Source organism: Canis lupus, chromosome 1 (genome assembly GCF_048164855.1).
Source record: "Canis lupus baileyi chromosome 1, mCanLup2.hap1, whole genome shotgun sequence".
Lineage (NCBI taxonomy): Eukaryota > Metazoa > Chordata > Mammalia > Carnivora > Canidae > Canis > Canis lupus.
Window position 1 is genome coordinate 105,352,451 of NC_132838.1, and position 26,328 is coordinate 105,378,778.

Sequence of the window (26,328 nt, forward strand, 5' to 3'; positions counted from 1 at the left end):
CTGCGGTTCAGCCCAAGTTCCCTGCTGAGCACCTTTCTGTGGGAAAGAATACTGTGTGGATTTTTAAAGTTCCTGCTTCTCTGGGACTGGGCTTTCCTGTCCCAGGAGGCTTTCGCTGTCAGCATTAGCCCGGCTCCTGGGGGGAGCCCCTTCCCCCACTTGATTCTTTTTTATTTTTCCACCTTCCTACCTTGTTAGAAGTGCAAACTCTTTTATCTGTAGAGTTCTAGCTGTTCTCTCTTTAAATCTCAGGTCGAATTCATAGGTTTTCAGGATGATTTGAAAGTTATCTAGGTCAGTTGGTGGGGACAGGTGACTTGGGGACCCTACCTCTCCGCCATCTTGCCCCACCCCCCAAAATAAATATTTAGATAGCAGTCCTAAGCTCACAATGAATCTACTATTTAAACTTATACAATGCATTTGTTTCCATGCCTTCTTGATGTCATTTTGAATATTTGTCTTGATGAATCTATTTCAATAATTATTATGTCATTCCTAGTAGAATTTCATTTAGTCCTCCTTCATTATATCATATATAATCAATAATATTTAAAAATAGCCTCTATTTTAATCACATTTTGTCTCCTCTACATGTTTCAAAATCCAGATATTAGCCCACCATGTGGTAGTACAAAGATTTTGGTGATTGCCACCATGTATGCTTGTTCCAGGGATAAGGATGGACACCTTTTCTATCACCATCATCAATATTGAGCCATTTTTGTCCCTATAAACCCAACATTCATTTTAGATCATCTTTCTATAGGATTTTATGGTAGTCAGAGTATTATCAGCTTATTTGCATCTTTAAATATTCATAGGTAACACTGGCCTATTAAATAAACTTATAGCGGTGTCTGGGTGATTCAGTCAGTTAAGTGTCTGCTTTCGACTCAGGTCATGATCCTGGGGTCCTGAGATGGAGCCCTCCATCTGGCTCCCTGCTTAGCGGGGTGGAGGGGGCGGGGAGCCTGCTTCTCCTCTCCCTCCCCCGACCCATGCTCTCTCTCTCAAGTAAAATCTTTTTATTTTTTTTAATTTTTTTTTAAGTAAAATCTTTTTAAAAAATACGATAAGCTTATAGACATAATTATAAAATTGCCAGAATCACAATTACTCATGAAGATCAAATTACTTAAAAATGGCAAATGATAGCAGCAAAATTAAGTCCAGATGTTAAGGTGAGGACTTGAGTAAAACTACTTTTTTTCATGTAGCATCACGATTGAGATACTTGTCTTTGTAGCTAGAAAACACAAATCCAGTTTCTGATGCTGCTATCTGGAAGGATGTGAGCTAGAGTGGTTGTACACGCTGTGCTTAGGGTCTCCTCACTTGGAAAAATAATAAAACAACAGTACTTATTTAGAGAGTGGACGATTCAATCAGTTATTGCACACAAAACATTACTTAGTGACTCTACTTTAATCACTATATAAAGCATAATAGGCCCCACCCAATGACAGATTTGGGGTTGAAACATTTCCCTGGTGACTCTGGATGCAAACTTTTTTTTCCTGTGTTCACAGAGTAGCAGGGATGTGTTCTTTAGCACCACCTGTCTCATATTTTCCTGGTGACCACCATCAGTCCCAGAAATGCCACACGGATAGAGTTTAAAGTTAAAGCTCCCAAATACACTGGTATCTCTCTGTACCTGTGCTGGATTTTGCACATGCTTACATATATTTTTTTCAGGCACGTTTGGTAAATGGAGCAACACAAACATTACGAAGCAAAATGGTTCAGGATACTGCTCTAGGACTCTTTTTTTTTTTAATAAACTTATTTTTTATTGGTGTTCAATTTGCCAACATATAGAATAACACCCAGTGCTCATCCCATCAAGTTCCCACCTCAGTGCCCGTCACCCAGTCAACCCCATCCCCCGCCCACCTCCCGTTCCACCACCCCTAGTTCGTTACTAGGACTCTTCTTGACCAAGATAACATCCACACTATTTGTAGCTTTTTAAAACCTTTAAAAAATATTTTCTTTATTTATTTGAGAGAGAGCGTGCATAAGCTGGGGAGAGAGGCAGACAAAGAGAAGCAGATTCCCCACTGAGCAGGGAGGTGACAACAATGACGATGATGACAATCCCAGGACCCCAAGATCATGACCTGAGCCACCCAGGTGCCCTGAGCCTTTGGTTTTGATGATTCACATGCCTAGGATGGATCAGGAAGAGGGAATAAGGTATCAGATATTGCATGACCCTGAAGGTCAACTATGTGTTTTTACCTCAAGCCTAAGAGAAGACCTTGTCATTTGATTGTTTATAAGTGGGGAGAGATTGCCATACATTTTTTTCCTGTATCTTATGGCAAGAATCAGCTAAATGATGAAAATAAGGCAATAAACTAAACACAGGAGATGTCAGGGCACCCAGCTGGCTCAGGAAATAGCGAATGTAATGTAACTTTTTTTTTTTTTCAGCATGTGACTCTTGACCTTGATATTGTGAGTCTGAGCCCCAAGTTGGGTGTAGAGATTACTTAAAAGTAAAATATTTTTCTAAAAAAACACACAGAAGGATTCCTGGGTGGCTCAGCAGTTTGGCGCCTGCCTTCGGCCCAGGATCAAGTCCCATGTCCAGCTCCCTGCATGGAGCCTGCTTCTCCCTCTGCTCTGTCTCTGCTTCTCTCTCTCTGTGTCTCTCATGAATAAATACATAAAAGCTTTTAAAAAAAAACACACAGAAAATTTCTCGGGATGTGTTTCTTAAATTATTTTTAATGGTAGTGAAATATGCATAAAATTTAACATTTTAACTGTTTTTAACTGTACAGTTCAGTGGCATTGAGCGTATGCACACTCTGTTGCACAACTATCACCACCATCCATTTCCAGGACTCTTTCCATCCAGCAAATTGTAAGTATGTACGCAATAAACGATTCCCCTCCCCCAGCCCTTGACAAATGCCATTCTATTTTCTGGCTCTGTGAATCCAACTGCTCCAAGTATTTCATACAAATAGAATCACACAGTATTTGTCCTTTTGTTATTGGCTTGTTTTACTTAGCAATAACCTTACCTCAAGTTTGTAGCACACACAAGAATTTCCTTCCTTTTTAAGGCTAATATTCCATTGCATACTGCATTTTATTTATCCATTATGTGTCCATGAATGTCCTGGGTTGCTTTTACCTTTTGGCTATTGCGAATAATGTTGCTCTGAACATACTTGTACAAATGTCACATTGAATCTATTTAGTTCTTTGGGGTTATTGGGGAAGAAGAGTTTCCTCTACCTTCAGAGACCTTCTAGTTAGGCTAAGAATCAAATTGACATGACACAGATAAACAAGAAAAAAGATCTTTTTTTTTTTTGAAAGTAAGCTCTACATCCAACATGGGACTTGAACTCACAACCCTGAAATCAAGAGTCACATGATCTTCTGACTAAGCCAGCCAGGCGCCCCTAATTTTTTATAGTTGCTGTCTCAATAGGTATGAGATGGTATCTCATTGTAGGATATTTTTAGAGTTCAGGAGACAGCTGGGAAATATGACGAGATAAAATCCAAGTAGGAATTAGGATATTTAGAAGGTAGAATATTGTGTATTAAGTGATGTTAGTTAGCTTGAGGGAAGCAGAGGAGTGAGTTTGGACTCCCATGTCTCCTACTTAATATATCCATGGTGAGACCTTTACCATTTCCACAACAGCAGAGGTGAGAGTGAGGGTGAATAACCTGAGTGTTTTTGTTTATGTTTATGGAACAAAACAATATTGATTTGGGGCAGCTGTCCTAAATTGGGCTTGAATAAAATGTTTTTTAGGGGTGTCTGGGTGGCTCAGTTGGTTAAGCATCTGCCTTCTTCTGCTCAGGTCATGATCCCAGGGTCCTGGAATTGATTCCTGCTCAGTGGGGAGCCTGTTTCTCCTTCTTTCTCTGCTGCTCCCCCTGCTTGTGCTCTCTTGCTCTCTGTCAAATAAATCTTTAAAAAATTATTTTAAAAAATCCTTTCTTGGAGAGAAAATGAGTGGGAAATATCAGTGAGGGTGACAGAACATGAGAGACTCCTAACTCTGGGAACCGAACAAGGGGTAGTGGAAAGGGAGGTGGACAGGGGGACGGGGGGGGACTGGGTGACAGGTACTGAGGGGGGCACTTGACGGGATGAGCACTGGGTGATATGCTATATGTTGGCAAACTGAACTCCAATAAAAAAAAATCCTTTCTTTTAGAGATTCTAAAAGGTTCATTTTGCAACAATATCACAAACTTTCAAAAACCATAGGATATTTTATAATTAGATGTTTATCATATGTCAAATAATAGTATATGGAAAACTATACTTTCAGAAATTTTAAAATATTAAAAACCTAAAAGATAGTCACTGTTTTGATAACTAGTTTTTGTATATGAAAAGACAAGAAAATTCTTGTACAAACTTGTGGTATTTATTTAATGAAAAAGTATTTAGAGGGAATAAGTTAGCCATAAATTTACATTAAAAATTACATACATCACTAGGCATTTTAGGTTGTACAAGTCCAATTCAAGAGTTTTAAAAAAGATATAGTGTCAATCCAACAAAGGCAGAAATGAGAATTGTATCAAATATAATGGAGTGTAGAAAAACAGACATAAAGACATAAAACTAATGTCTTATCAAAATTGATATAATAGATCTTCTGAAATACTGATTTTGAGATGTGCAGACACGAATACTAAATAAATAAGAGATTTTCAAAACTTGTAGAAATTACTAAGAACTATATCTTAATTTGAAAATTGAGAATAATTTCCACAAATATAGATTGCTAAACTAGAATTTAAAAGAATTAGAAAAATGGCTTGGCTTTGTCAGTTAAGCGTCTGCCTTCTGCTCAGGTCATGATCTCAGGGTCCTGGGATTGAGCCCCATGTCCAGCTCCCTGCTCAGCAGGGAGCCTACCTCCCCCCCTTCTCTCTCTCTGCTTGTGTGTGCTCTTCGTTAAATAAAATAAAATCTTTTAGAATGTTCAGAAAAACATAAATAACTTGGAAATTTTGAAATATTCAACACCTTACAAGAAACGTTCCCACTTCTTTGGAAGTATTGCCAGTTCTCTTCATTTACAGATTTTTTCAGTACAGAAGAAAACATGAAAGTTTTGTAGTATTGCTAGTATATCCCTCATATTTAGACATAAAAAAGAAAGCAGTTTGACTTCAGTTTTGATGCAAAATGAATCATTATACAATATGACTAAGCAGGTTTTACTCCAGTAATGCCTGTATTTTAATAGACTGTGGTGTAATACACTCTACTGTGATGTGATTAGAACATATCTCTATTATGCTAACATTTTCAGGAAAGCACTTTAAATATTTCAACACTCCATTATATTTAAAATAGAAATGTATGCTCAGTACATAGGGTGAGGAAGAAAGTTAATCTGATCTATAGATTAACTGCAATGAACATAGGGCCTTCTGTTAATGGCCAAATGTTATAAGTATTTCTGTTAAGGTCAGGAATAAAGAATTGAGAAATGATCCCTTATATCACTCCTACCTCAAGAATATACTGGAATGTGTAGCTATTTAGAGTTAGTAGGTCAGAAGTACAGGAAGCCCAGGACTTGGGATTGGCATCTGAAGTGGAGACAGTGTTGTGAGACCAAGTCCTTAATCTCTGGGATCTGTACTAATTCCAAGCAGTTGGTTTCAGAATTGAATTATATGACACCCACCTGATGTCAGGAGAGCTGGAGAATTGGTGTAGAGAAAACCCCACACATTTGGTCTCAGTAGTGTTGTGGGTGAAACAGCTCACCCTACTGTTGATGATTAAAAATTATCTTAAGTGTGTTGGTAGCTAAATATAAATGGAGAGGCACCTGGCTGGCTCTGTTGGTAGAGCATACAACTTCATCTCAGGGTCATGAGTTCAAGCCCCATATTGGGCATAGAAATTACTTTAGAAAAACAAATGAGCATGAAGAGAGGGGGTAGAGAGAAATGGCACCAAGGGAATTTTCTGATGGTTTGTTCATTTGCATTCATGACTTCTATTTTTGACATGTGGAGCAACCCGTGGACTTTCTAGGAATAGAAGACTTGGTGCTACAAGGATCTCTTAGAACATAGGTTATAACAACAAAAGCAACAAAAACTCTACAAATTCACTTACCAAATTTTAAGTTCTTTGTACTCCTTTATTTGCATCTAGGTGCCTGGCAATTGATGGGCAGGAGCAACCCCCCACCAACCCCATTCTAAGCAGTTCTGAGAAAGGACAACGTAAGGATGAGGCAAATGGGAGGGGTGAGAGAGCCCAATTCCTTAAGGCTATTTTAGAGGGAAACTGGACTGATAATTCTCTATTAGGTCCTACAAGACCCCAGTTAGACAGAGGAGAAATAATCTCACATATTTATAGCCAACCGATATGCATAACTGGTGCCAAAACACACACCAGGGAAAAGATAGTCTCTTTGATAAATGGTGCAGGATGAATTGGATTCTTTATTCACATGCAGAAGTTGAAAATGGACCTTTATCTCACCACACATAAAATCAACTAGAAAAGGTATCAAAAATGTAAAGTGCAAGACCTGAAAACTGTAAAACTCCTAGAAAAAAAATGGGAAAAATTTCTTGACATTGGCCTGTGGAATAATTCTTGAATTTGACACCAAAAGCACAGGGAGAAACAAGCTAAAATGGATGGGTGTGACCACATTGAACTATGAAGTTTCTGCACAGGGGTGCATGGGTAGCTCATTCAGTTAAGTGTCTGCTTTGGCTCAGGTTATGATTTCAGGGTCCTGGGATGGAGCCCTGTGTCGAGCACTGAGTTGGACATCCTACTCAGCAGGGAGTCTGCTTCTCCCTTTCACCACTTGTGGTTTCTCTCTGGTATGTTCTCTCCCTCTTTCAAATAAGTAAAAAAATAAAATAAAAAATTCTTAAAAGTCTCTGCACAGCAGAAGAATCCATCAAGAACGAAAAGGCAGGGCTGCTCAAGTGGCTTAGTGGTTTACCACTGTCTTCAGCCCAGGGTGTGATCCTGGAGACCCGGGATCGAGTCCTATGTCGGGCTCCCTGCATGGAGCCTGCTTCCCCCTCTGCCTGTCTCTCTGCCTCTCTCTCTCTCTGTGTCTCATGAGTAAACAAAATCTTAAAAAAAAAAAATGAAAAGGCAATCTCTAGGAGAAAATATTTGCACACTATATATCTAGGGTGTTAATATTCAAACTATACAAGGAACTCAACCTATAGAGGGAAACTTCCTCCACTCAATAAAGAACAGCTATAAAACCTTATTATACAGTGAACATCAGGCTTAATGGTGAAAGACTGAATAATTCCTCCACAGAGATTGGGGATAAGGTGTCAATGTCCTGTTATCCCTGCTAGTCAATATAAGCTAAAGCCAATTAAATTAAGGACAGAAAAGTGGAGACCAGAAAGGAAGGTGTAATAGCGTACCCATCCATGGAAGGTTATGTAGTTGCAGTAGGATGAATGCACCCCACCCCCCAACACACACAAAAGATAGGTATATCATCTCTGTAAACGGTGAGGATTACATTCTTTGTCAAAAGGGAGTTTGCAAATGTGCCCTAGTTAAGGATCTTGAGGTGGGAGATGATCCTGGATTATCTGATAGACATGATATAATCAGGATGTGACAAAGATGCCAGTTGGAATTGGAGACTTAGAGAAGTTGTTGCTCTGACAGAACCAGGATGGACAGATATCAAGATACTACCTTGGTAGAAGTAGGCCATGAAGCAAAGCATATAAGCAGTTTCCAGAACTTGGAAAGTGCAAGAAAACATATTCTTCGCTGGAATATCAAGAAGTTTAACAGTGCTGTGGATCCATTTTAGAGGTCTTAAATTGAATAGTGTAAGAGAATTTTATTGTTTTAATCCATTTAGTTTGTGGTAATTTCTTACAGCCACATTAGGAAACTAATGAAACAGTATACATAGAAAAGCCCAAAGAACCTGTAAATATATAAAGTGACATTAGTCAGTTCTTTTTTTTTAAGTTTATTTTTTAGTGATCTCTACACCCAATGCGGTACTTGAACTCATGACCCAGAGATCAAGCATTGCATGCTCTTCCAACTGAGCTAGCCAGGTGCCCTGTGAAATGAGTAAATTCTGAGGACACAAGACCAACATTAAAAAAAATTCTACCTTGGGGTGCCAGGGTGGCTCAGTTGCTTAAGTGTCTGACTCTTGATTTTGGCTTAGGTCATGATCTCACGACTAAGCATGACATGGGGTGAGACTAAGCCCCATTTCAGGCTCTATGCTCAGTGCAGTCTGCTTGAGATCGTCTTTCTTCCCTTCCCTATGCCCCTCTCTCCATCCATGCTCTCTTTAAATAAATAAATAAATATAATCTTTTAAAATTCTTATTGCCTCACAGTAGCAAGTAACACATGGAAACAAATCAAAAACACAATGTGTGTGATTGCTCAAAAAGGGAAAAGTACAAACATAGGTTAATTTAAAAAAACACCAGCAGGATCTTGATGCTAAAAATCTATAAAAGATCACACAAATAGAGATATACCACAGTCATTGGAAGATAAAACATAGAAATGATGTCAAATGATTGCAAATTGACACACAGGTTTAATGCAATTTCTATCAAGATATAGACAGAAACAAGATTATTCTAAAATTTATAAGGAAAGGCAAAGGAAGTACAATAGCAAAAACATCTGAAAAAGAATAAGGTCGCTGGAATCATTCAATATTTCTAATACAGTGAAGTCAAGACTACATTGTATTTGTGGGGTAAGAAACATAGGGATCAATGTAAAAGAATAGAGAACCCAAAAATGGCCCCACACAAGTACTTCCAACTGAGCTTTGTCAAAGGTACCAAGGAAATTAAGTGAAGAGAGAATTTAAAAAAAAAAAAAAAAAAAAAGATGTGGGACCAGTTGATTTCCCATACCGGAGAGGGGAAAAAAAAGAATCTCTGCAAAAACTTCACACCTGTACAAATATTAGCTCAAAAACGATCACAACTTTACATGTAAAATGTAAAACAATACTTTAAACTAGAAAAGACTTAGAAAAGATACCATGGAATAATATCTTCGGGATCTATGTATCTTTGCTATATCTTTATGTATCTTTCTTCCCATCAGGTGTTTTAATCCATTTTAGCTTTATTCTGTGGTATGCTGTATTTAAAAAAAATCTGCAGTATGTACTATCTCAGGTGAAATTGAGAGAACTTGAGACTTAGTCATTTTATTCCTCAAAAGAATTCTCTGATGTGGATTCTGTTGTGAAACTCATGGAAGAAATATAAAAATATTCATTACATTTGTAAGACTTCTTCCTAATATGAACTATTTGTTCTATTATGAATTGATGAATCCCCAGGATATACTGTTGCTTTAAAGGCCTTTATATGTCCAGTAAATTTGTAGGTTTTCCTCTAGTATAAATATTTGCATGATATCAAAGGCATGAATATTTGACAAAAAGCCTTCATATTCATTACATTGTAAGGTTACTCTCCAGTATGAGTCCTGTAATGTTCTGCAGTTTTGATTCATGGGTAAAAGCCTTAGCATGCACATTACATTAATGTGGTTTCATCATAGATGTATATTCTGATGTCTAATGAGTTGTGAGCCTATGTAAGTTCTTTGCCACATATGTTACATTTATGATTTCTCTTCAGTGTGGACTCTCTAATGTCAATTCATGCTTGAAATTATAATAAAGGCTTTGTCACATTCACTACATTTGTTACTCCCCAGTATGAATTCTCAGATGACTTGCAAGGCTTGAATTTTGAGTGAAGACTTTTCCACATACATTACATTTATATGGTTTCTCTCCAGTATGAATCATCTGATGTCTAGTGAGGTTTGAGCGTTGAATAAATGATCTGCCACACTGATTACATTTGTATGGTTTCTCTCCAGTATGAATTCTCCGATGACTAGGAAGGCTTGAACTCTGACTGAAAACCTTGCCACATTCATTACATTTGTAAGGTTTCTCTCTAGTGTGGATTACCTGATGATAAGTAAGGCTTGAATACATACTAAAGGCTCTGCCACACTCATTACACTGGTAAGGTTTCTCTCCAGAATGAATCCTGCGATGACGTGCAAGGTGTGAATCATAACTAAAGACTTTCCCACATTCATCACACTTGTAATGTTTCTCTCCTGTGTGGATTATCTGATGTCTAGTGAGATGTGAGCTCTGATTAAAGGCTTTGCCACACTCATTACATTTGTAAGGTTTCACACCAGTATGGATTACCTGGTGGTTAGTGAGTTGTGAGCTATACGTAAAGGCTTTGCCACACTCATTACATTTGTACGGTTTCTCTCCAGTATGAATTCTTCGGTGACTTGCAAGGCCTGAACTCTGACTGAAGACCTTGCAACATTCATTACATTTGTAAGGTTTCTCTCCAGTATGGATTACTTGATGGTTAGTAAGACCTGAACACTCACTAAAGGCTTTGCCACACTCATTGCAGTGGTAAGGTTTCTCTCCAGTATGAATTTTGTGATGACGTACAAGGTGTGAATTGCGACTGAAGACCTTGCCACATTCAATGCATTTGTAAGGTTTCTCTCCAGTGTGGATTCTTCGATGACATGCAAGGTGTGAGTTGTGACTGAAGACTTTCCCACATACATCACATTTATATGGTTTCTCTCCTGTATGGATCATCTGAAGTCTACTGAGGTGTAAAGTGGGATTAACTGCTTTGTCACACTCATCATGTTCATAAGGTTTTTCCTTAATGTGTGCTTTCTGGTCTGGTGTGAGTAATGCAGAATGCAAGAAATCATTCCCATGTTCATTAGAAATGTTGGTTTGGACACTAGGAATAATTCTTGGACGTAGTGAAATGGAAGAACCATTGCTGACAGACTTCTCAACTTGGTGACATTCATATATTTTCCCTTCAGTTTGAAGTACCTGCACTCCAGTCAGATGTGACTGGAAGCTTAGTCCAAATCTGTTTTCCATTGGCTTATTTCCTTCATCTCTTCTACCACATTGAACTCTTCCACCAGTGAGATTTTTGTTAAGGGTCACAAGCACTGCTTTGTAATTTCTATCACCATCTCTCCACTGACACTCAAAGTCATGAATATTTTTCTGGATTGCTCTGAAGATATAATCTTCCGTGTCACAGCTTTTATGTCTTTCCAATATAACTGCCTGCAATACTTCCCCTATGTTACTGTTGTCTTTTGGTGGTAATTTCTTGATCATACATTTGGGAGTGATATCTACAAGATATAAAGAACCACAGGTTTCCCATAAATTACAGAAAAATTCTATACTGAAAAACACATTATACCAAAAGTATTACATATTTTAATCAGTTATGAAATGGAATTGTGTTCTTCAATTTTTAGGAACACAAAAGAAATAGGATCCTTTAACATAAAAGGGTGATTACATGTAATTCAAATTAATTTTAGAGAAGCCTACTTTCAATAATCAATGGCCAAAAAAAAAAAAAAAAAAAAGAATCAGTGTGCCAAACTTATGCCAGCCCTGAAAGAAGAGGTATTTTTGGGCAGCCCTGGTGGCTCAGCGGGTTTAGCTCCACCTCCAGCCCAGGGCGTGATCCCAGAGACCCCGGATCGAGTCCCACATCAGGCTCCCTGCATGGAGCCTGCTTCTCCCTCTGCCTGTGTCTCTGCCTCTCTCTCTGTGTCTCTATAAATAAAAAAAAAAAAAAAAAAAGAAGGGGTATTTTTCTATCACATACCACTTCACAGAAAATATATGGCTATTTCATATTTGAAGAGATAAAAAACTATATATATTTACTGCATATTTATTGTGTACTCATGCTAAAGCATAGCATGACATACTCTAATGGTAAATAATCCCAAACAAACTTATCTAATGAGTAATCTAGTAAATGGTAATTTGGAATTGGAGAACTGTAGCAGCACTGAGGAAGTGAGGAAGCATTTAATCCAACAATGTTAGAAAAGTATTTTTCTGAATACTGGTTATAAAACTATATTCACTTGGAATGGCCATCTTTTAACATTAACAAGTGGTGTTGCATTATACATTCAGAAAAATCATCGTCCACAAATCATGAAAATTAATATTCTAGTAACCTGTACTGAAACCAGGACAGAAATAATAAGTAACCACAATTATACAAAATTATAGTTTGTGTAATTCTTAACAAATCTCTTCTAAGAAAAAAAGGCTTCTATTCTAGACCAGCACACAGTATTAGAACTGGAATTTGTATTAAGACCACTCACTTTTGAAGTACCAAGTCAGTTAAACACTTAATATTATAAAGAAGAGTAACTAGGGAAAGAGTCAGAAATCACAAGTATGATTTTTTTTTTAAGTGATCTTCTTCTCAACGTGGGCCTTGAACCCATGACTCAAAGGCTCCACCGACTGAGCAAACCAGGCGCCCCATAAACCATAATTATGATTTTATGCCTGCAGTTATGTAACAGCAAAGCAATAGAGCAATTCCCTATCTATGCAGTGTTCTTTAATTTTCTAGTTCATTGGACACAAACTATATGTAATAAAGAGCTTGTGCATGAAAAACTTATTAACTAAGGTCAGATCAAACACTGGACAAAACTACAGAATAAAAACATACAAAATATAATGCAGGCTGCATGCTCTGAAAGCCTGTGTCCACCCCAACACGATGGTGTTGGAGGTGGGGTCTTTGCTGGTAACCAGGTCATGAGGGTGGAGTACTGTGAATGGGATTAGGGCTGTTATCAGAAGAGAGAGGGGTATTTGCTACTTCTCATTCTTTCCACCATGCAAAGACACAGCAAGACAGTGTTCTAAACCAGAAAGAGAATGCTCATCAGGAATTGAACTGACTAGCACTAATCATGCCAGTCTCCAGGATTATGAGATATAAATTTCTACCAGTTAAGCCATCTGGTTTATGGTATTTGTTATGGCAGGCTGAACCAAGACACAGGCAAAAGACCAACTGCTTAAAATCGTGACAGAAGGTTGCTATATCTTACTAAACAAAGGAATTTCTGAGACTTTACTATAAAACATGGAATATTCTAAACCTTCTAATAGTGCTAACATGGTTAAAAGTCTCAAAGTAAGAGGCACCTGGTGGCTCAGCCAGTTAGGTGTCTGTCTTCGGCTCAGGTCATGATCCCCGGGGTTCTAGGATCGAGCCCCATGTTGCTACCAGGCTTCCTGCAGGGAGTCTACTTCTCCTTCTCCCTTTTCCTCTCCTTTCATTAGTGTGCTGTGTGTCTCTCTCTCAAATAAATAAAATCTTAAAAAAAAAAAAAAGCCTTGAGGTAAATTGTTGCTATTTTTTTTTTTAAAGCAGGCTCCATGCCCTGTGTGGAGCCCGATGCAGGGCTTGAACTCATGACTCTGAGATCAAGGCATGAGCCAAAATCAAGAGTTGGATCCTTAACTGACTGAAACACCCAAGCACCCCCAAATTATCACTATTTTTAAAATAGGGACAGTAGACACACGGGGTTTCTGTTTCTAACCTCTATCTATAGAGAAAGTAAGTTAGAGAAACAGGATTGACCTGGGCCTGCAGGTTCAGACAATGTGTTCTTATGCAGGACTGCCTGTAAGTCACAGTAAAGATCATGAGCTCAGAAATAAATACTTCGATGGAGACACCAGAGCTGTGTTATGTTGCTAAGAGTGGCACTCAGCCATCCTAAGTACCCTGTCCCTCTCTGCATATATGGATTTCCGTACTGTCCTGAGACAATGATACGATGGATAAACAGGGATCTTTTCTTATACAGTGAGAGTAGTGTGGCTGGTGAAGGGTCCTTTGGGAATAAGGTACAATCAGGGTGTTCAAGAGTACAAAATCAATATGCTAGTAAGCAATAGTGTCGTCCATCCAGATTGAGGAACCATGTAAAGAAAGACCATATGGAAGGAAGGTCAAGAGTGGAGGGCAGGAAGTAATGAGCAAATGAGAGAAGCAACTGTATGTGCCAATCTATGGGAAGATAAATGTACCAGGACAGTTAGAATTCTGACCTTAGAAATAAAGAAGGAACTGACATGGCAAAAACCATCAGGCTGTCCCAATCTTAACTGAAGTAATTATAGTACAGCTGTGGAGCAAAAAATGGAAGATATTTAGCAGGAAGGGAGCATGATGACAAGGGAAGGAGTCACGTTTAGAAACAAGGTAGGAGGGATCCCTGGGTGGCGCAGCGGTTTGGCGCCTGCCTTTGGCCCAGGGCGCGATCCTGGAGACCCAGGATCGAATCCCACGTCGGGCTCCCGGTGCATGGAGCTTGCTTCTCCCTCTGCCTGTGTCTCTGCCTCTCTCTCTCACTCTGTATGACTATCATTAAAAAAAAAAAAGAAACAAGGTAGGATGCATGGCTGCTGAGGGTGAGGCAGAGGGGAGATGCTAATAAAAGGGGACAAAATTTCAGCAATGTGGTGAATAAGGTCTGAGAAGCTAGTGTACAACTAGTGACTAGAGTTGATAATATAATTGAAATTTGCTAAGAGAATAGAACTTAAGTGTTCTCACCAAAAAAAAAAAAAAAAGATGAAAGAAAAAGAAAACAAGTGAGGTAATGTGTGTTGACCTGATTATGGAAATCCTTGCACAATATATGTGTATTTCAAATCATCATGGTGTACACTTTATATTACAATTTTCTTCATCAATTATACCTCAGTAAAGCTGAAAAATAATTTCAAAAATTCATCCAGCCACTGAATATCCTCTGAATACTTAAAGAATAGTTTATACAAATGTTTTGATGTCCTCTGAGAACTAGTGAATCAATAGCACTGGGGGTAGAAAAAAATGGAACTGGATATTTTAAGTTTTTCATAAGGTTTTATGCATACTTAAGCTCTGGCACCTGCCTGATTAAGTGCGCAGATCATCTGAAGAAAGTGTAAATGTAAAGTCCAGATGCCCCATTCATTTCTGCATCAACAAGGCTTCAATCTCAATCAAGCAGGGCAGGGGCTCCCATGAGGCAAACAAAGGAAAATGCAAAGATACCCAAGGGCAGATCCCCACTGCTGAAGGGACATTATCCTCACCCAGAGAGACCAGGTTCCTATAATTCTCCAACATCACGTCCCTGTACAAGGCCCTCTGAGCAGGGTCCAGGCACTCCCACTCCTCCTCAGAGAATTCTATGGCCACGTCCCTGAAGGTCAACCATCCCTGAAATGAGAACACATTTCACCAAGGAGCTATGGAGAGAGTTCTTATCTTCACATATATGAAAAGAGGAGAGATGTATAAGGATCAATTCAGATGAAGTGGGTGTTCTCACAGATCCACATAAGGTATTCCTTTTTTTTTTTTTTTTTCAAGATTTTATTTATTTATTCCTGAGACACAGAGAGAGGCAGAGACCTAGGCAGAGAGAGAGAAGCAGGCTCCATGCAGGGAGCTTGATGTGGGACTCGATCCCAAGATTCTAGGATCATGCCCTGGGCTGAAGGCAGGCGCTCAACCGCTGAGCCACCCAGGCGTCCCAACACATAAGGTAGTCCTGAGCAAGTTATGTGACCCTTATTTTGCACTATTATACTTTTCCATAAGCGGTTAGGAAGGTCTCTCAATCAATATGGCTTTTTTCATTTTTGTGGACAATATAAAAAATATAAAAATACAAAATCAGGGGTGCCTGGCTGGCTCAGTCAGAGAAGCATGTGACTCTTGATTTTGGGGTTGAATTTGAACCCCACATTGGGTGTAGAAATTACTAAAAAAAATAAACTTTTAAAAAATAGAAAACCAACACATGATTATAAGAAATGTTACTTATCATGTTGTACATAATGAATGATATCAATAAATGAATGAGCTACAGCATGAGTGGTATCTTCAGAGATGACAAGGTCCACATGGCTTTAGAGGCCAGAATCTAGAAACTGTGATAATGATAGCAACAGTAATGAATAAGAGTCCTGAATACTTCCCATGTGGTAGGCATTATGCTAAATGTTTTACACGAACTAAGTGCTAGGCATTATGTTAAATGCTTCACAGGAACTAATTGTAACAGCATCAATTGTTAAAGACAGATCTGTTCCCATCTTCCTGAGGAGACCCCTGTGATTCCTGGAAACCCACCCAAGGTCAAATGTTAAGAAATGGCAGAACAAGCATCTGAACCTAGATGTTTAGGCTCTGGAATGAACCTAAACAATTAAACATCTATAACAGACAGCATCAAAAGTAAACTGACAGAGGGCTCCCTGAGACAATTTGAAACAAGTTTAAGGCTACCAACATAGAGATCATTATATATGCATACATGTGCACATAAAAGTCACTCTTCTTATACTATTTAACTCGTGTTAGTGTAGAAAAAGTGTATAGCTATGGAAATTTTGTAAGAAAATTCTTCAACAATAATTTACTTATGAAGTACTAATAATGTCTTTTTAAAAACTATGGGCTTGCACATCCATGCATTCATGCACACACATATATATACACTTAAATGTACTGAAATAAGAGGATTCGTCTCTCCATGACAGAAAGGGGCTTCCTCACAGGCTCTACATCACTGGGGCACCATGAGATGGAATCTATGTGGAGAGGAGAGGGACTGAGGGAAGGCCTGGGGAGTGTGGACACACACAGCTCACGTGGACACATCAGAGTCAGAGAAGATGAGTTAGTCCAAGAAGAGAAGGGCACAGTAGGAGGGAGAGATGGAAAAACAACCAACAATATGACTTTACCTGACAAACAGCCATGCCTGACTCCTCCCTTCCTCCTTCTTCCTCAGACAAGATCAGTCTTGAGAATTCAGTCCTGAGGGTCAAGAATATGCAGCTGAATGCTTAGAATCAATCTCTGTCCTTCCTGTACCACAACCTCACACAGGAAGACCTCTCCCTGGGGAGATAACTAGTCCCTGCTGCCACTGCCACAGGAGGAGACTCAGGGACCATGAACCCCTCCAGACACCAACACAAGTGTTCCCAGCACATTCTTCACAACTGGCCCCTGCCCTGGGGAAGTCCCCCCCTCACTGCAGCAGTGGGGACCTGGGCTGGACCCACACTCCCCTCCAGGTCATAGACCCGTCCTGACCACACCCCACACAGAGCAGGGCCCCCTCCCCTCTCCCTGGATCAGGAGCTGCTTCCTGGATCAGGAGCCTCAGAAATGGAGGACCCAGGGCTTTGCTGCTCAATGCTGGAGACCCATCAGGAGTACCTGGGACACTTTACTAGAACTGAGGCTGGGCCCTATCCCCCCACACCCCTGACCAATGGAAGGGGAATCTCTGGGAGAGGGCACAAGAATGGTATCTGCAAAACGACTCAGCCATCCAGGGTGCAGCTGGGTGGAGCACACAGGCCAGCCCAGACACTTCCCACCTTCTGGCTCTGGTCTCCCCGGGAGCCTGCTGTCACCAGGGCCCACACCCGGAAGGGAAAGGGGCAGAGGAAACAGGGAGGGAATCAAGGGGTATCAGAGAAGATAGTATCAGATCGAGGAATCGAGGGAGGACGCTGTTTGCCACCTGCATCTGAGGAGCCAGACAGTCCCAGGCAGAGGGATAGGTCCTGGGAGGGCCCTGAGGCAGGAGCAAGCCTGGCCCTGAGGAAGGGGAAGAGGCCAGCATGGCTGCAGCAGGGTGAGGAGGGGACCAGCAGGAGAGGAGGTCAGAGAGGCAGCTGGGGTAGCAGATGGGGAAGGGCGTGGTCTTCCAACATTTGCCTCTCACATCTTGAAAGCAGGTTTAGAAAACATGTATTCCTCCTCTCACTTTAAGCAAACATCAAACTTTTTTCATCTTATACATTAAAACATTTACAAATAATATAGTATCTTATACTTAGAATCACGCCAAGATGTGCATTTAGGCCTCAGGAAGTACAGGGTCACCCTTAACCTAGATGTGGGGGGTGCAGGAGGAGGGTGACTGGGGGAGCTTGAGCCAGTTCTGCACAAATAAGATGGACATGCCCCAGGTGTTCCAGCAGAGATGCAGAGGCAGCTGGACATGGGATGGAGTTCAGGGCAGAAGTCTGGAGGAGAGGGGAAACTGGGACATATGCAGGTGATGTTGAGAGCCAGGAGATGAGGTGATGAGGAAAGGCAGGGGGTAGACAGAGAAGAGGTACAAGGATTAAGCTGTGGGGTGCCCCACACTCAGAGACCAGGCAGTTCAGCAGATATCAGCAGGGAAGGTGAGAAGTGATCAGGAAAACCAAAAGGTAGGTAGAGTAGTCAAGGTTAGTAGGATGTCCTCAAACCAAGGAAAAACGTGTCAAGGAAGAGAGAGTGGTCTCATGTGCCACCTGCTTCTGACAGGAAAAGCAGGATGAAGCCAGGAGATTCAATCCTGGGCTGAGAAATGGGGTCCCTGGTGATTCTGAAAGAGAAAGTCTCAGGGGCATAGTGATTGTTGAAGGCTTGACCGGATGGGGTTCCTATGACAAGTGGAGACAAGATATGAAGACAGTAAAAGCCAACTTTCAGCGGCTTGGGTTCTGGAAGGGAGCAGAAGGTGGGAAGGGAATGGGCTAAATTAAATGGATGATGGGGATCTAGGAGGGCACTTGTGAGGGGCACTGGGTGTTGTATGTAAGAGATGAGTCACTAAATTCTACTCCTGAAACTAATACTCCACTGTAGGTGGAGTTAACCTAACACTGCAGGTTAACTAACTAGAATTTAAATAAACACTTGAAACATTAAAAAAAAAAAAGGAAAGGGATTACAGAAAAGAGTTTTAACTAGCAGTGAAATTAGTTAACAGAATGTTTTGTTTTAGAAATGCAAGAAGACAGTGAGTACAAAGCTTTGAGGGGGGTGCATGCGCATGTGAAAGATGGGCAAAATCTCCCTCTGTGTATATGGACTGAGATGATTCCTGAGATGTACAAATTGAAGATGCAGTGGAGGAAGGATGCCATATGGTCCTGAGATGTTGAGTGGGGCTGGCAACTGGGGAACAATCTCAGGCCCACAGTGATGTTGGTACATCCTCTGGCGTGGCCTTCTTATGGGGGACTGAAATATGTATGGGTCTTGTTTGTCCTTGGAACAGTCTTCATCATGAGGGTAGGGGGAGCTGACCAGGAGCAGAGGGGGGAGTGGGAAGCCATGAGTCCAGGGCACCAGGCTGGCTCAGTCAGGAGAACATGTGACTCTTGGTCTTAGGGTTGTAAATTCAAGCTGCATGTTGGGCATAAAGCTTACATGAAAAAAGGAAAGGGAAAGGGAAAGGGAAAAAAGGGAAAGGGAAAGGGAAAGGGAAGGAAGAAAAGGAAAAAAAGAAAGAAAAGAAAGACAGACAGACATCCAGCCAGCCTAGAGTCCTTCATTCAGACCACTCTCCTCCCTCTCAACAGATGTCTACAAGGATGCACATACCCCAACAAGACCTCGACATCTTCCAAAAACACTGCAAATTCTCATTTAGATTTCCCAAAACAGATTTGAATCATTCTTAACTTGCAACGCAGAATAATCCAAAATAGCAAAGTCATCCCCTGAAGGTTCTCTGAGACCTTTTCTCCAAATCCTCTGTATTGGACAATGATTCTTGCAAAAAGTCAATGAATAATTCTTGCAAAGACCCCACAGAGGTCACTATGTGGAGTGGATGCTGGGTGGCACCTCCTGGGTCCATGCACTCAGGACCAAGGTGCCATCTGCTGTGGCCAGCCCTCCCTCTGAACGCAGCATAGAGTAATGTGTCTCTAAGCCCACTCCCATCATGCTCCCTTGGGTGCCATGTTGAGTCTCCCAGTTAAATCCAGCAGGCAAATCTCAGTCTCAGCTTCTGTGTCCCAGGGAACCTGAGCTGTGACAACGGCACCCTGAATGGACCCATGCAGGCCCCCCAAATACCTATAAGCCCTCTTCTGGGTGCTCCCGCTAGAACTGAGACACCCCTCCCAAAGTTTCACACATCCTTCGATCCTACAACCGAGCCTGGGACATGTGCACACACCATTCACTGGGCCATCTGGAGGCCCACACTTGCTCCCACATGGCTCCTGCAGACCCTCTAGGCCACTTCCATCTTCTCCTCTTCCTGCACACGAGTGAACTGGGCTAAGGCACAGGGACCACTGGACACAGGCTCTGCAGCAATAATGGACACAAGTACACACTGAGGGCCACTGGGCCTCCAGTATGGAGATCAAGAGGTTGGCCCTGCTGGGAACACTTGTGAGCAACTGGGGACAACATGGGAGTCCAATGAGGATGTCAGAGAAAGAAGCCCACAGATCTCCTAACAGAGGCCACCAGGTCTCCTCCTCTCCCCACTCACAGCAAATTACAAGAATCTCTAGTTCTTCAGTCTGTCTATTTTGTGCCCTCTTAGGCTCCTGACCTTGAGGAGGAAAAGGGAAATTAGGATCCTCGACCCTGAGCAGATCAACTGCTAGAAGGCAAAGCCCTCACCCAAGATGCAGCTGTTCCCTGTGATGTGCTCAGCAAGGACAACCCAGGAACTGGCAGAGGGCAGTGATACCACAGGTAAAATATTGGGGACCCCTGGTCCACAGGGCTTTCCAGGCTTCAGTACATCCTTTTGCTCTTATGTTGAGTAAAATAAGCAGCCACAGGAGGTTTAGATCAATGTATTAAATTTTCCAGAACAAATATGGGCACTGTCCTCATCACCTGCCCTAGCTCCTTGGTCTTCCTGAGGACTACTCAGCCCAATCCAGAGCCCTAGCATCTAAACACAACCCCAAGAGAAGGTGAGGCAGCCAACTTGTGTGCCCTCCAGTGGAAGGAAAACAGGAAAGACTTCAGTCAAAGGAGGAGAGTTTTTCTCATATTGGGTGATTGACATGGAGACAATTCAACCTGCAGAACATGGCAGCTGGCCAGGGAAGGGCACTGCAGAGGATGGGTGGGAGAGGCTAGACACACATTGCTGAGCCTAAACCTACATGAGGAGAAAGGGCCAGAGCCAAGATGATTTAGAGACAGAAGGGAAGGGCAGGGATGAGGTCTTGTGACAGAAAAGGCTGGTATTTGGGAACAGAGAGAAGATGAATGTGACTGGGGCAGAGTGAGCTGTGTGCACTGTGAAGTTCCCAGGATGAGGCTGGAGACCCTGATCATACAGGGCTGTGTAGCGATGGTGAGGAATCTGCATTTTGTCCTGATGATAACAGGAGGCCTGTAGAGGGTTCAGTGCCAGCAAGTGACATCGTCTGCCTACAGATTTACTCCTGCTGCAGAGATAGACACATGATGATGGTCTAGGACTTGGAGGCTATGTCTCTGCCTCCATACTAATGTTTTATGTTTCACTTTTGGAGGACTGGGACCCATTTAAAATTCTTTTTTTTTTTTTTAAGATTTATTTATTCATTTGAGAGAGAGAGAGAGAGAGAGAGAACAGGCATGCATGTACACAGGGGAGGGGACAGCGGAGAGAATCTCAAGCAGACTCCACATTGAGTTGGGAACCCACTGTGGGGCTCCATCTCACAATCCTGAGATCATAACCTGACCCCAAATCAAGAATTAGATGCTTAACTGAGCTCCCCAGGCACATACTGCCCCCTATTTAAAATTCTAATGACAACTGGGCACTCCATCCAAGAACTGCTACACAAAGATATGCATTGAATTTGCTAATCAATTAAGTGTTGCTCAAAATCCGTTTCTGTGTAGTCCATCATCTCCATGTTGGGGTGGGCTCATGGAGGCCTACAAGGGAGTCATTTCATCAAGTTATCCTGAGAAGGTCAGCGCTGGGTAAGCAGAACTTGATGTAACTGAATTCTCATATGGTGGCCTGATGGGGCCAGTGGGCAGGGTTTGCCTGCATCACTTTTCTTAAAAATTCTAGGACCATATTTCACATGTCTCAACAAAGGAGACACCTATTTCTTTTCTCTTCTTTTTTTTTTTTTTTTTAAAGACAATTTATTTATTCATAAGAGACAGAGAGAGAGGCAAAGACATAGGCAGAGAGAGAAGCAGGCTGCCTGCTGGGAGCCTGATGCAGGACTCAATCCCAGGACCCTGGGATCATGACCTGAGCCAAAGGCACCCAGGTGCCCCACTTTTCTGTTCTTTAAGTAATCTCTAAACCCAACATGGGGCTCAAACTCATGATCCTGAGGTCAAGAGTTGCATGCTCTACCAACTGGGCCAGCCAGGCTTCCCTAGGAAACTTATTTAAAGATATGATCACAGGGATCCCTGGGTGGCTCAGTGGTTTAGCGCCTGCCTTTGGCCCAGGGCGTGATCCTGGAGTCCCAGGATCGAGTCCCACGTCAGGCTCCCTGCATGGAGCCTGCTTCTCCCTCTGCCTGTCTCTCTGCCTCTCTCTCTCTCTCTGTCTCTCATGAATGAATAAATAAATAAATAAAATTTAAAAAAAAAAAAAAAAAAAAAAAAAAAAGATATGATCACAGTGATCTCAGGCAATAAATTTCTCTTTTCCAGAACATCACAGTAAAATATTTACAAAATACAGAATTTTGGACACCTAGGAATCACTGCTGTAAACATTGTAGGAGGGTCACCTACAGAAACAAGATAGTCACAAATTTCCTCATCAGATGGGTATGTTAGCTGACATTTCCAAATAAATCAGCCCATTCTTCAACATTTGCAAAGAGTGGACAAGAGGAACTTGAGAGGAATATCTACCTGGTCCACTCATGGCCCACTGTTTCAATAGATCAACACAAAATGTAAGAAAATTGAGTATCAGAGTAAAAGATTAAACCAGGTTCCACTTAGATAAAAGAAGACTGACATATTTACCAAGGACACATTGGAAAAAATCTATAATTACTTACCAGATACCATAAAATGTTCTCAATATACATGACAAAGAGAGGAGAGCTGGCAGATCTCAGCCTGAACTAGACAAAATTAACTTAAAAAGCAGAAAGTTAAAAAAATTTTTTTAAAAAGAAATATGAGATCAAAATTTTTTAAAATGGCAAGGCAAGGTCATATTTAGAAAATGCCATCGACTGTTTATAGGATGGCTCCAAAGCTTACTTCAGAAGTAAATAATTTTTTATAGAAAAGTATAACTTAAATAACCAAGATTTATTTCAAGTTTCAAAAAGAAAAGTGATGTAAATATAAATGAATAAGGGAGAGTAAAGTATAGCACAGCTATTACAAAAAAGCAACACTTTAATGTTCCTTAAAGACACAGTGTAGGGGTGCCTGGGTGGCTCAGTCGGTTAAGTCTGCCTTCAGTTCAGGTCATGATCTCAGGGTCCTGGGATTGAGACCCACACTGGACTCCCTGCTCAGTGGGGAGTCTGCTTCTCCCTCTGCCTCTGCTGCACCCCCTGCTTGTGCTCTCTCTCTCAAATAAATAAATAAATAAAATCTTTAAAAAAAGAAAAAGGCACCGTGTAGTGACAGTCATTTCTTGCCCCACTTTTCTGCTCTGAGCCCAGGCAAAGGGAGAAAGGTGACCCAAGTCTCTGCCCTCTTCACTGAACAAGGATTGCAAATAGAAGTTATCTTCTGATATAATTATCAAATGCATAAGCCTTTTGTGCTCTTTCTCTGCTAATCTCCCTTTGTCCCCACTGTCTGGCACCCCCAGCTTGGTTGGCTTCTTCTCTCTGTTCCTGTAGCCCATTGCTCCCTCCCTTCCTCCAGCTCCACACTCTCTGTCTGCCATACTCCTTTTTTGTTTTTTAAGATCACGTATTTTATTTATTAGAGACAGAGAGAGAGAGAGAAAGTGAGAGCGAGCAAGCACAAGCAAGGGAAGCGGCAGGCAGAGGAAGAGGGAGAAGCAGACTCCCCTGAGAGCAGGGAGCCCGGTGTGGGGCTTGATCCATGACCTGAGGGGAAGGCAGATGGCCAACTGACTAAGCCACTCAGGTGCCCCAAGATGTATTTATTTTAGAGAGAGACAGACAGAGTGCAGGGTGGTGGTGGTGGGGTGCCGAGGGAGAGGGAGAATCCTGAAAAGCCTCCCTTCTGAGCATGGAGCCGGACTTGAGGCTCCATCCAAAGTCCTTAAGATCATGACCTGAGAAGGTACCAAGAGTCTGATGCTTGACAACTCCGCCACACAGGCGTCCCTGCCAAGACTCCAACTCTCTTAACCTCTCCCCTCACTGCCTGTGAAGGGCCTCCCCCTTTGTTACCCATGCTCCTGTACATCGAGGGCTCTTCTCCACATTTTGCTCTTCATCATCTCCTTGGAAATTTCCTTCTTACTCTAAATTTCTCCATCTTCTCTTCTCCCACTGCTGCTATTCCCAATGTCATCTGTTTGTGGTTCTCCCTCATTCTTCTTTGTTCATTTTTCTATAATTCTCTCAGCAGGTCTTGTGAAAATAAATAAGGAAACCTCATTTAAAATGAAGCAGGGAGGGGCACCTGGGTGGCTCAGTGGTTGAGCGTCTGCCTTTCGCCCAGGTCACCCAGGTCGTGATCCCAGGGTCCTGGGATGGAGTCCTGCATCGGGCTCCCTGCATGGAGCCTGCTTCTCCCTCTGCCTGTGTCTCTGCCTCTCTCTGTGTCTCTCATGAATAAATAAATAAAATCTTTAAAAATAAATAAATAGAGTAGGGAAGCCCTGAAGTGGGAGCCAAGTACCATGCCCTGAAGCTTGCTTTACCAGCATGAAGAAGAATTATTTTAACAAAGGAGGGCATTTTTTTTTTTTTACAGATTTTCTTCTTCTGCTTGTACGAAAAAGAAGATCCCATCCTGCTCAGCAACAAACGCACTAACCACCACTTGCAGCCACTGAAAAACCGCCACCAACTCTTGCTCTTCTCCAATTAAAGCAATCCTCCCCAATTTCCATCTAAAAATAAAAGGCTGACCTTCCTTTTCTCTCCCCACTCGCCTACGATGGTTCACCACTCCATGCACGTCCCGAACTGCAATTCCTCTGCTTCTTCCAGAATAAACTCATCTTGCTAGTAAAGTGACTGACTTTTGTTTTTTTACGGTGGACAGCTCCTCTCCTTCTCCGGGTTCCTCCCACCCAGGAGTGGGATGTAATACGATGCCCGCCTCCCACGAGAGCACGTTATCCACGGCGGGGTGCACGGTCTGTGTCAAGACAGGCCCTTGTTAGTCACCACGTCAACACAAGGTGGGCAGAGGCGGGGACCGACGGGGGGAGGCTGAGGAGGACGCGGGGTGAGGGAAGTGCGTGGGTCCCGGGAAGGGCTGGGCTCTCCAGAACCTCCCGGCCCAGCTGAGGGCCCGCTGCTCCGAGGGACCGGCCGGCGCTGCCCTCTAGGGGCCGAGCAGGGCGCGGACCACCTCGCGGATTTCAAACCCTAAGAGAAGCACCGCCCCCGCCCCCGCCCCCGGTCTCCCAGGGAGTGTCTGAATTCTCTTGGGCTGGAGGAGGTGGTGCAGGGATTTTACCTGCCCTCCGCACCCCGGAGATGAAGAAGCGGGACTGCGAGGCGCAGGTTTAAACAAGAAAAACGAGACTCACTCTCCACAGACGGGCCTCCGCTCCACGAAACCCGCTTCCGAGACTGTAGAGCACTGCGCACGCGCAGAGGGAAGAGGCAGGCCCCGGGCGGGGCAAGGAACGAAAAGAGGCGTGCGCGGGGACCGCGGGTGGGGAGGCGGGGCCTCAGAGGCGGGTGGTAACCATAGAGATGAGGCGTTGGGGGGAAATGACGCTAGGCTGGGGCGGGGCTGGCGTGGGGGCGGGGCCTGGGACTCTGCCAGGTGTTTAGGGTTTAGGCAAATTTGAGTCCTGTTTCTTCTGGAAAATAGCGTTGATTTCTTTCTTTTCTTTTCTTTCTTTTCTTCCTTTTCTTTCTTTCTTTCTTTCTTTCTTTCTTTCTTTCTTTCTTTCTTTCTTTCTTTCTTTCTTTCTTTCTTTCTTTCTTTCTCTTTCTTTTCTTCCTTCCCTTTCCTTTCCTTCTAATAGCGTTGATTTCTATTTTAATGTTTTTTTTTTAAGATTTTATTTATTTGTTCATGATAAACACACAGAAAGGCAGAGACATAGTCAGAGGGAGAAGCAGACTCCCTACAGGGAGCCCTATGCAGGACTCAATCCCCGGACCTGGGATCACAACCTTAGTCAAAGGCCTTCAACTACTGAGCCACCCAGGAGTTCCCTCTTTTTGCTATTTTTTAATTAATCATGGGAAAAAAAATCTGAAGACAAGTCATGAGTTTTATAGTCCGGATTGGGCAATACAAATAGTATTTAAAAATCAGGGTCACTGGGAGGAGGCAGGACCTCAGCTGATCATGTCTTTGGGACTAGGCTTCTCCAGGGAATTTAGGGTCTTTGGGCACCAAGATGGGCCACAGAGATGCCAGGTGATACTTGGCATCCACACCTGTGATTCAGAAGGGTACCTTGGTGTGGCTCCTCCCCTTGTAGGACCA

General features: G+C 42.2%; 2 protein-coding genes across 16 annotated transcripts in view; one reads left to right on the forward strand and one right to left on the reverse strand.

Annotated features, from left to right (window-relative positions):
• LOC140600928 (uncharacterized) overlaps window positions 1-24,890 on the forward strand; it is a 44,059-nt gene extending 19,169 nt beyond the window's left edge. For 3 of the 12 annotated variants that reach the window (XM_072769249.1, XM_072769268.1, XM_072769286.1), the window contains exons 3-6: window positions 2,796-2,878; window positions 6,173-6,243; window positions 20,321-20,475; window positions 24,625-24,890. In XM_072769249.1, the coding sequence (XP_072625350.1) occupies window positions 2,796-2,878; window positions 6,173-6,222 (133 nt within the window). In that variant the 3' untranslated portion in view covers window positions 6,223-6,243; window positions 20,321-20,475; window positions 24,625-24,890. Of the gene's footprint in view, window positions 1-2,795; window positions 2,879-3,839; window positions 4,054-6,172; window positions 6,459-20,320; window positions 20,476-24,624 lie in introns of those variants that run through there. The other 9 variants (XM_072769258.1, XM_072769292.1, XM_072769277.1 and 6 more) reach the window with 5 other exon arrangements.
• On the reverse strand, window positions 2,720-25,542 carry LOC140600822 (uncharacterized). 4 transcript variants are annotated; one of them, XM_072768952.1, is made up of 6 exons: window positions 25,412-25,542; window positions 24,783-25,014; window positions 24,096-24,278; window positions 16,710-16,782; window positions 15,048-15,174; window positions 2,720-11,248 (listed from the first exon to the last, which is right to left on the reverse strand). In XM_072768952.1, the coding sequence occupies exons 3-6, from the start codon at window positions 24,143-24,145 to the stop codon at window positions 9,735-9,737; spliced, it is 1,764 nt and encodes a 587-aa protein (XP_072625053.1). In that variant the 5' UTR covers window positions 24,146-24,278; window positions 24,783-25,014; window positions 25,412-25,542; the 3' UTR covers window positions 2,720-9,734. The 4 variants fall into 4 exon arrangements, with proteins under 4 accessions (XP_072625053.1, XP_072625077.1, XP_072625062.1 ...); XM_072768976.1 differs by lacking the exons at window positions 15,048-15,174; window positions 24,096-24,278; XM_072768961.1 differs by lacking the exons at window positions 24,096-24,278; window positions 24,783-25,014 and having other exon boundaries at window positions 25,412-25,497.
• Window positions 25,543-26,328: the final 786 nt, after the last annotated feature.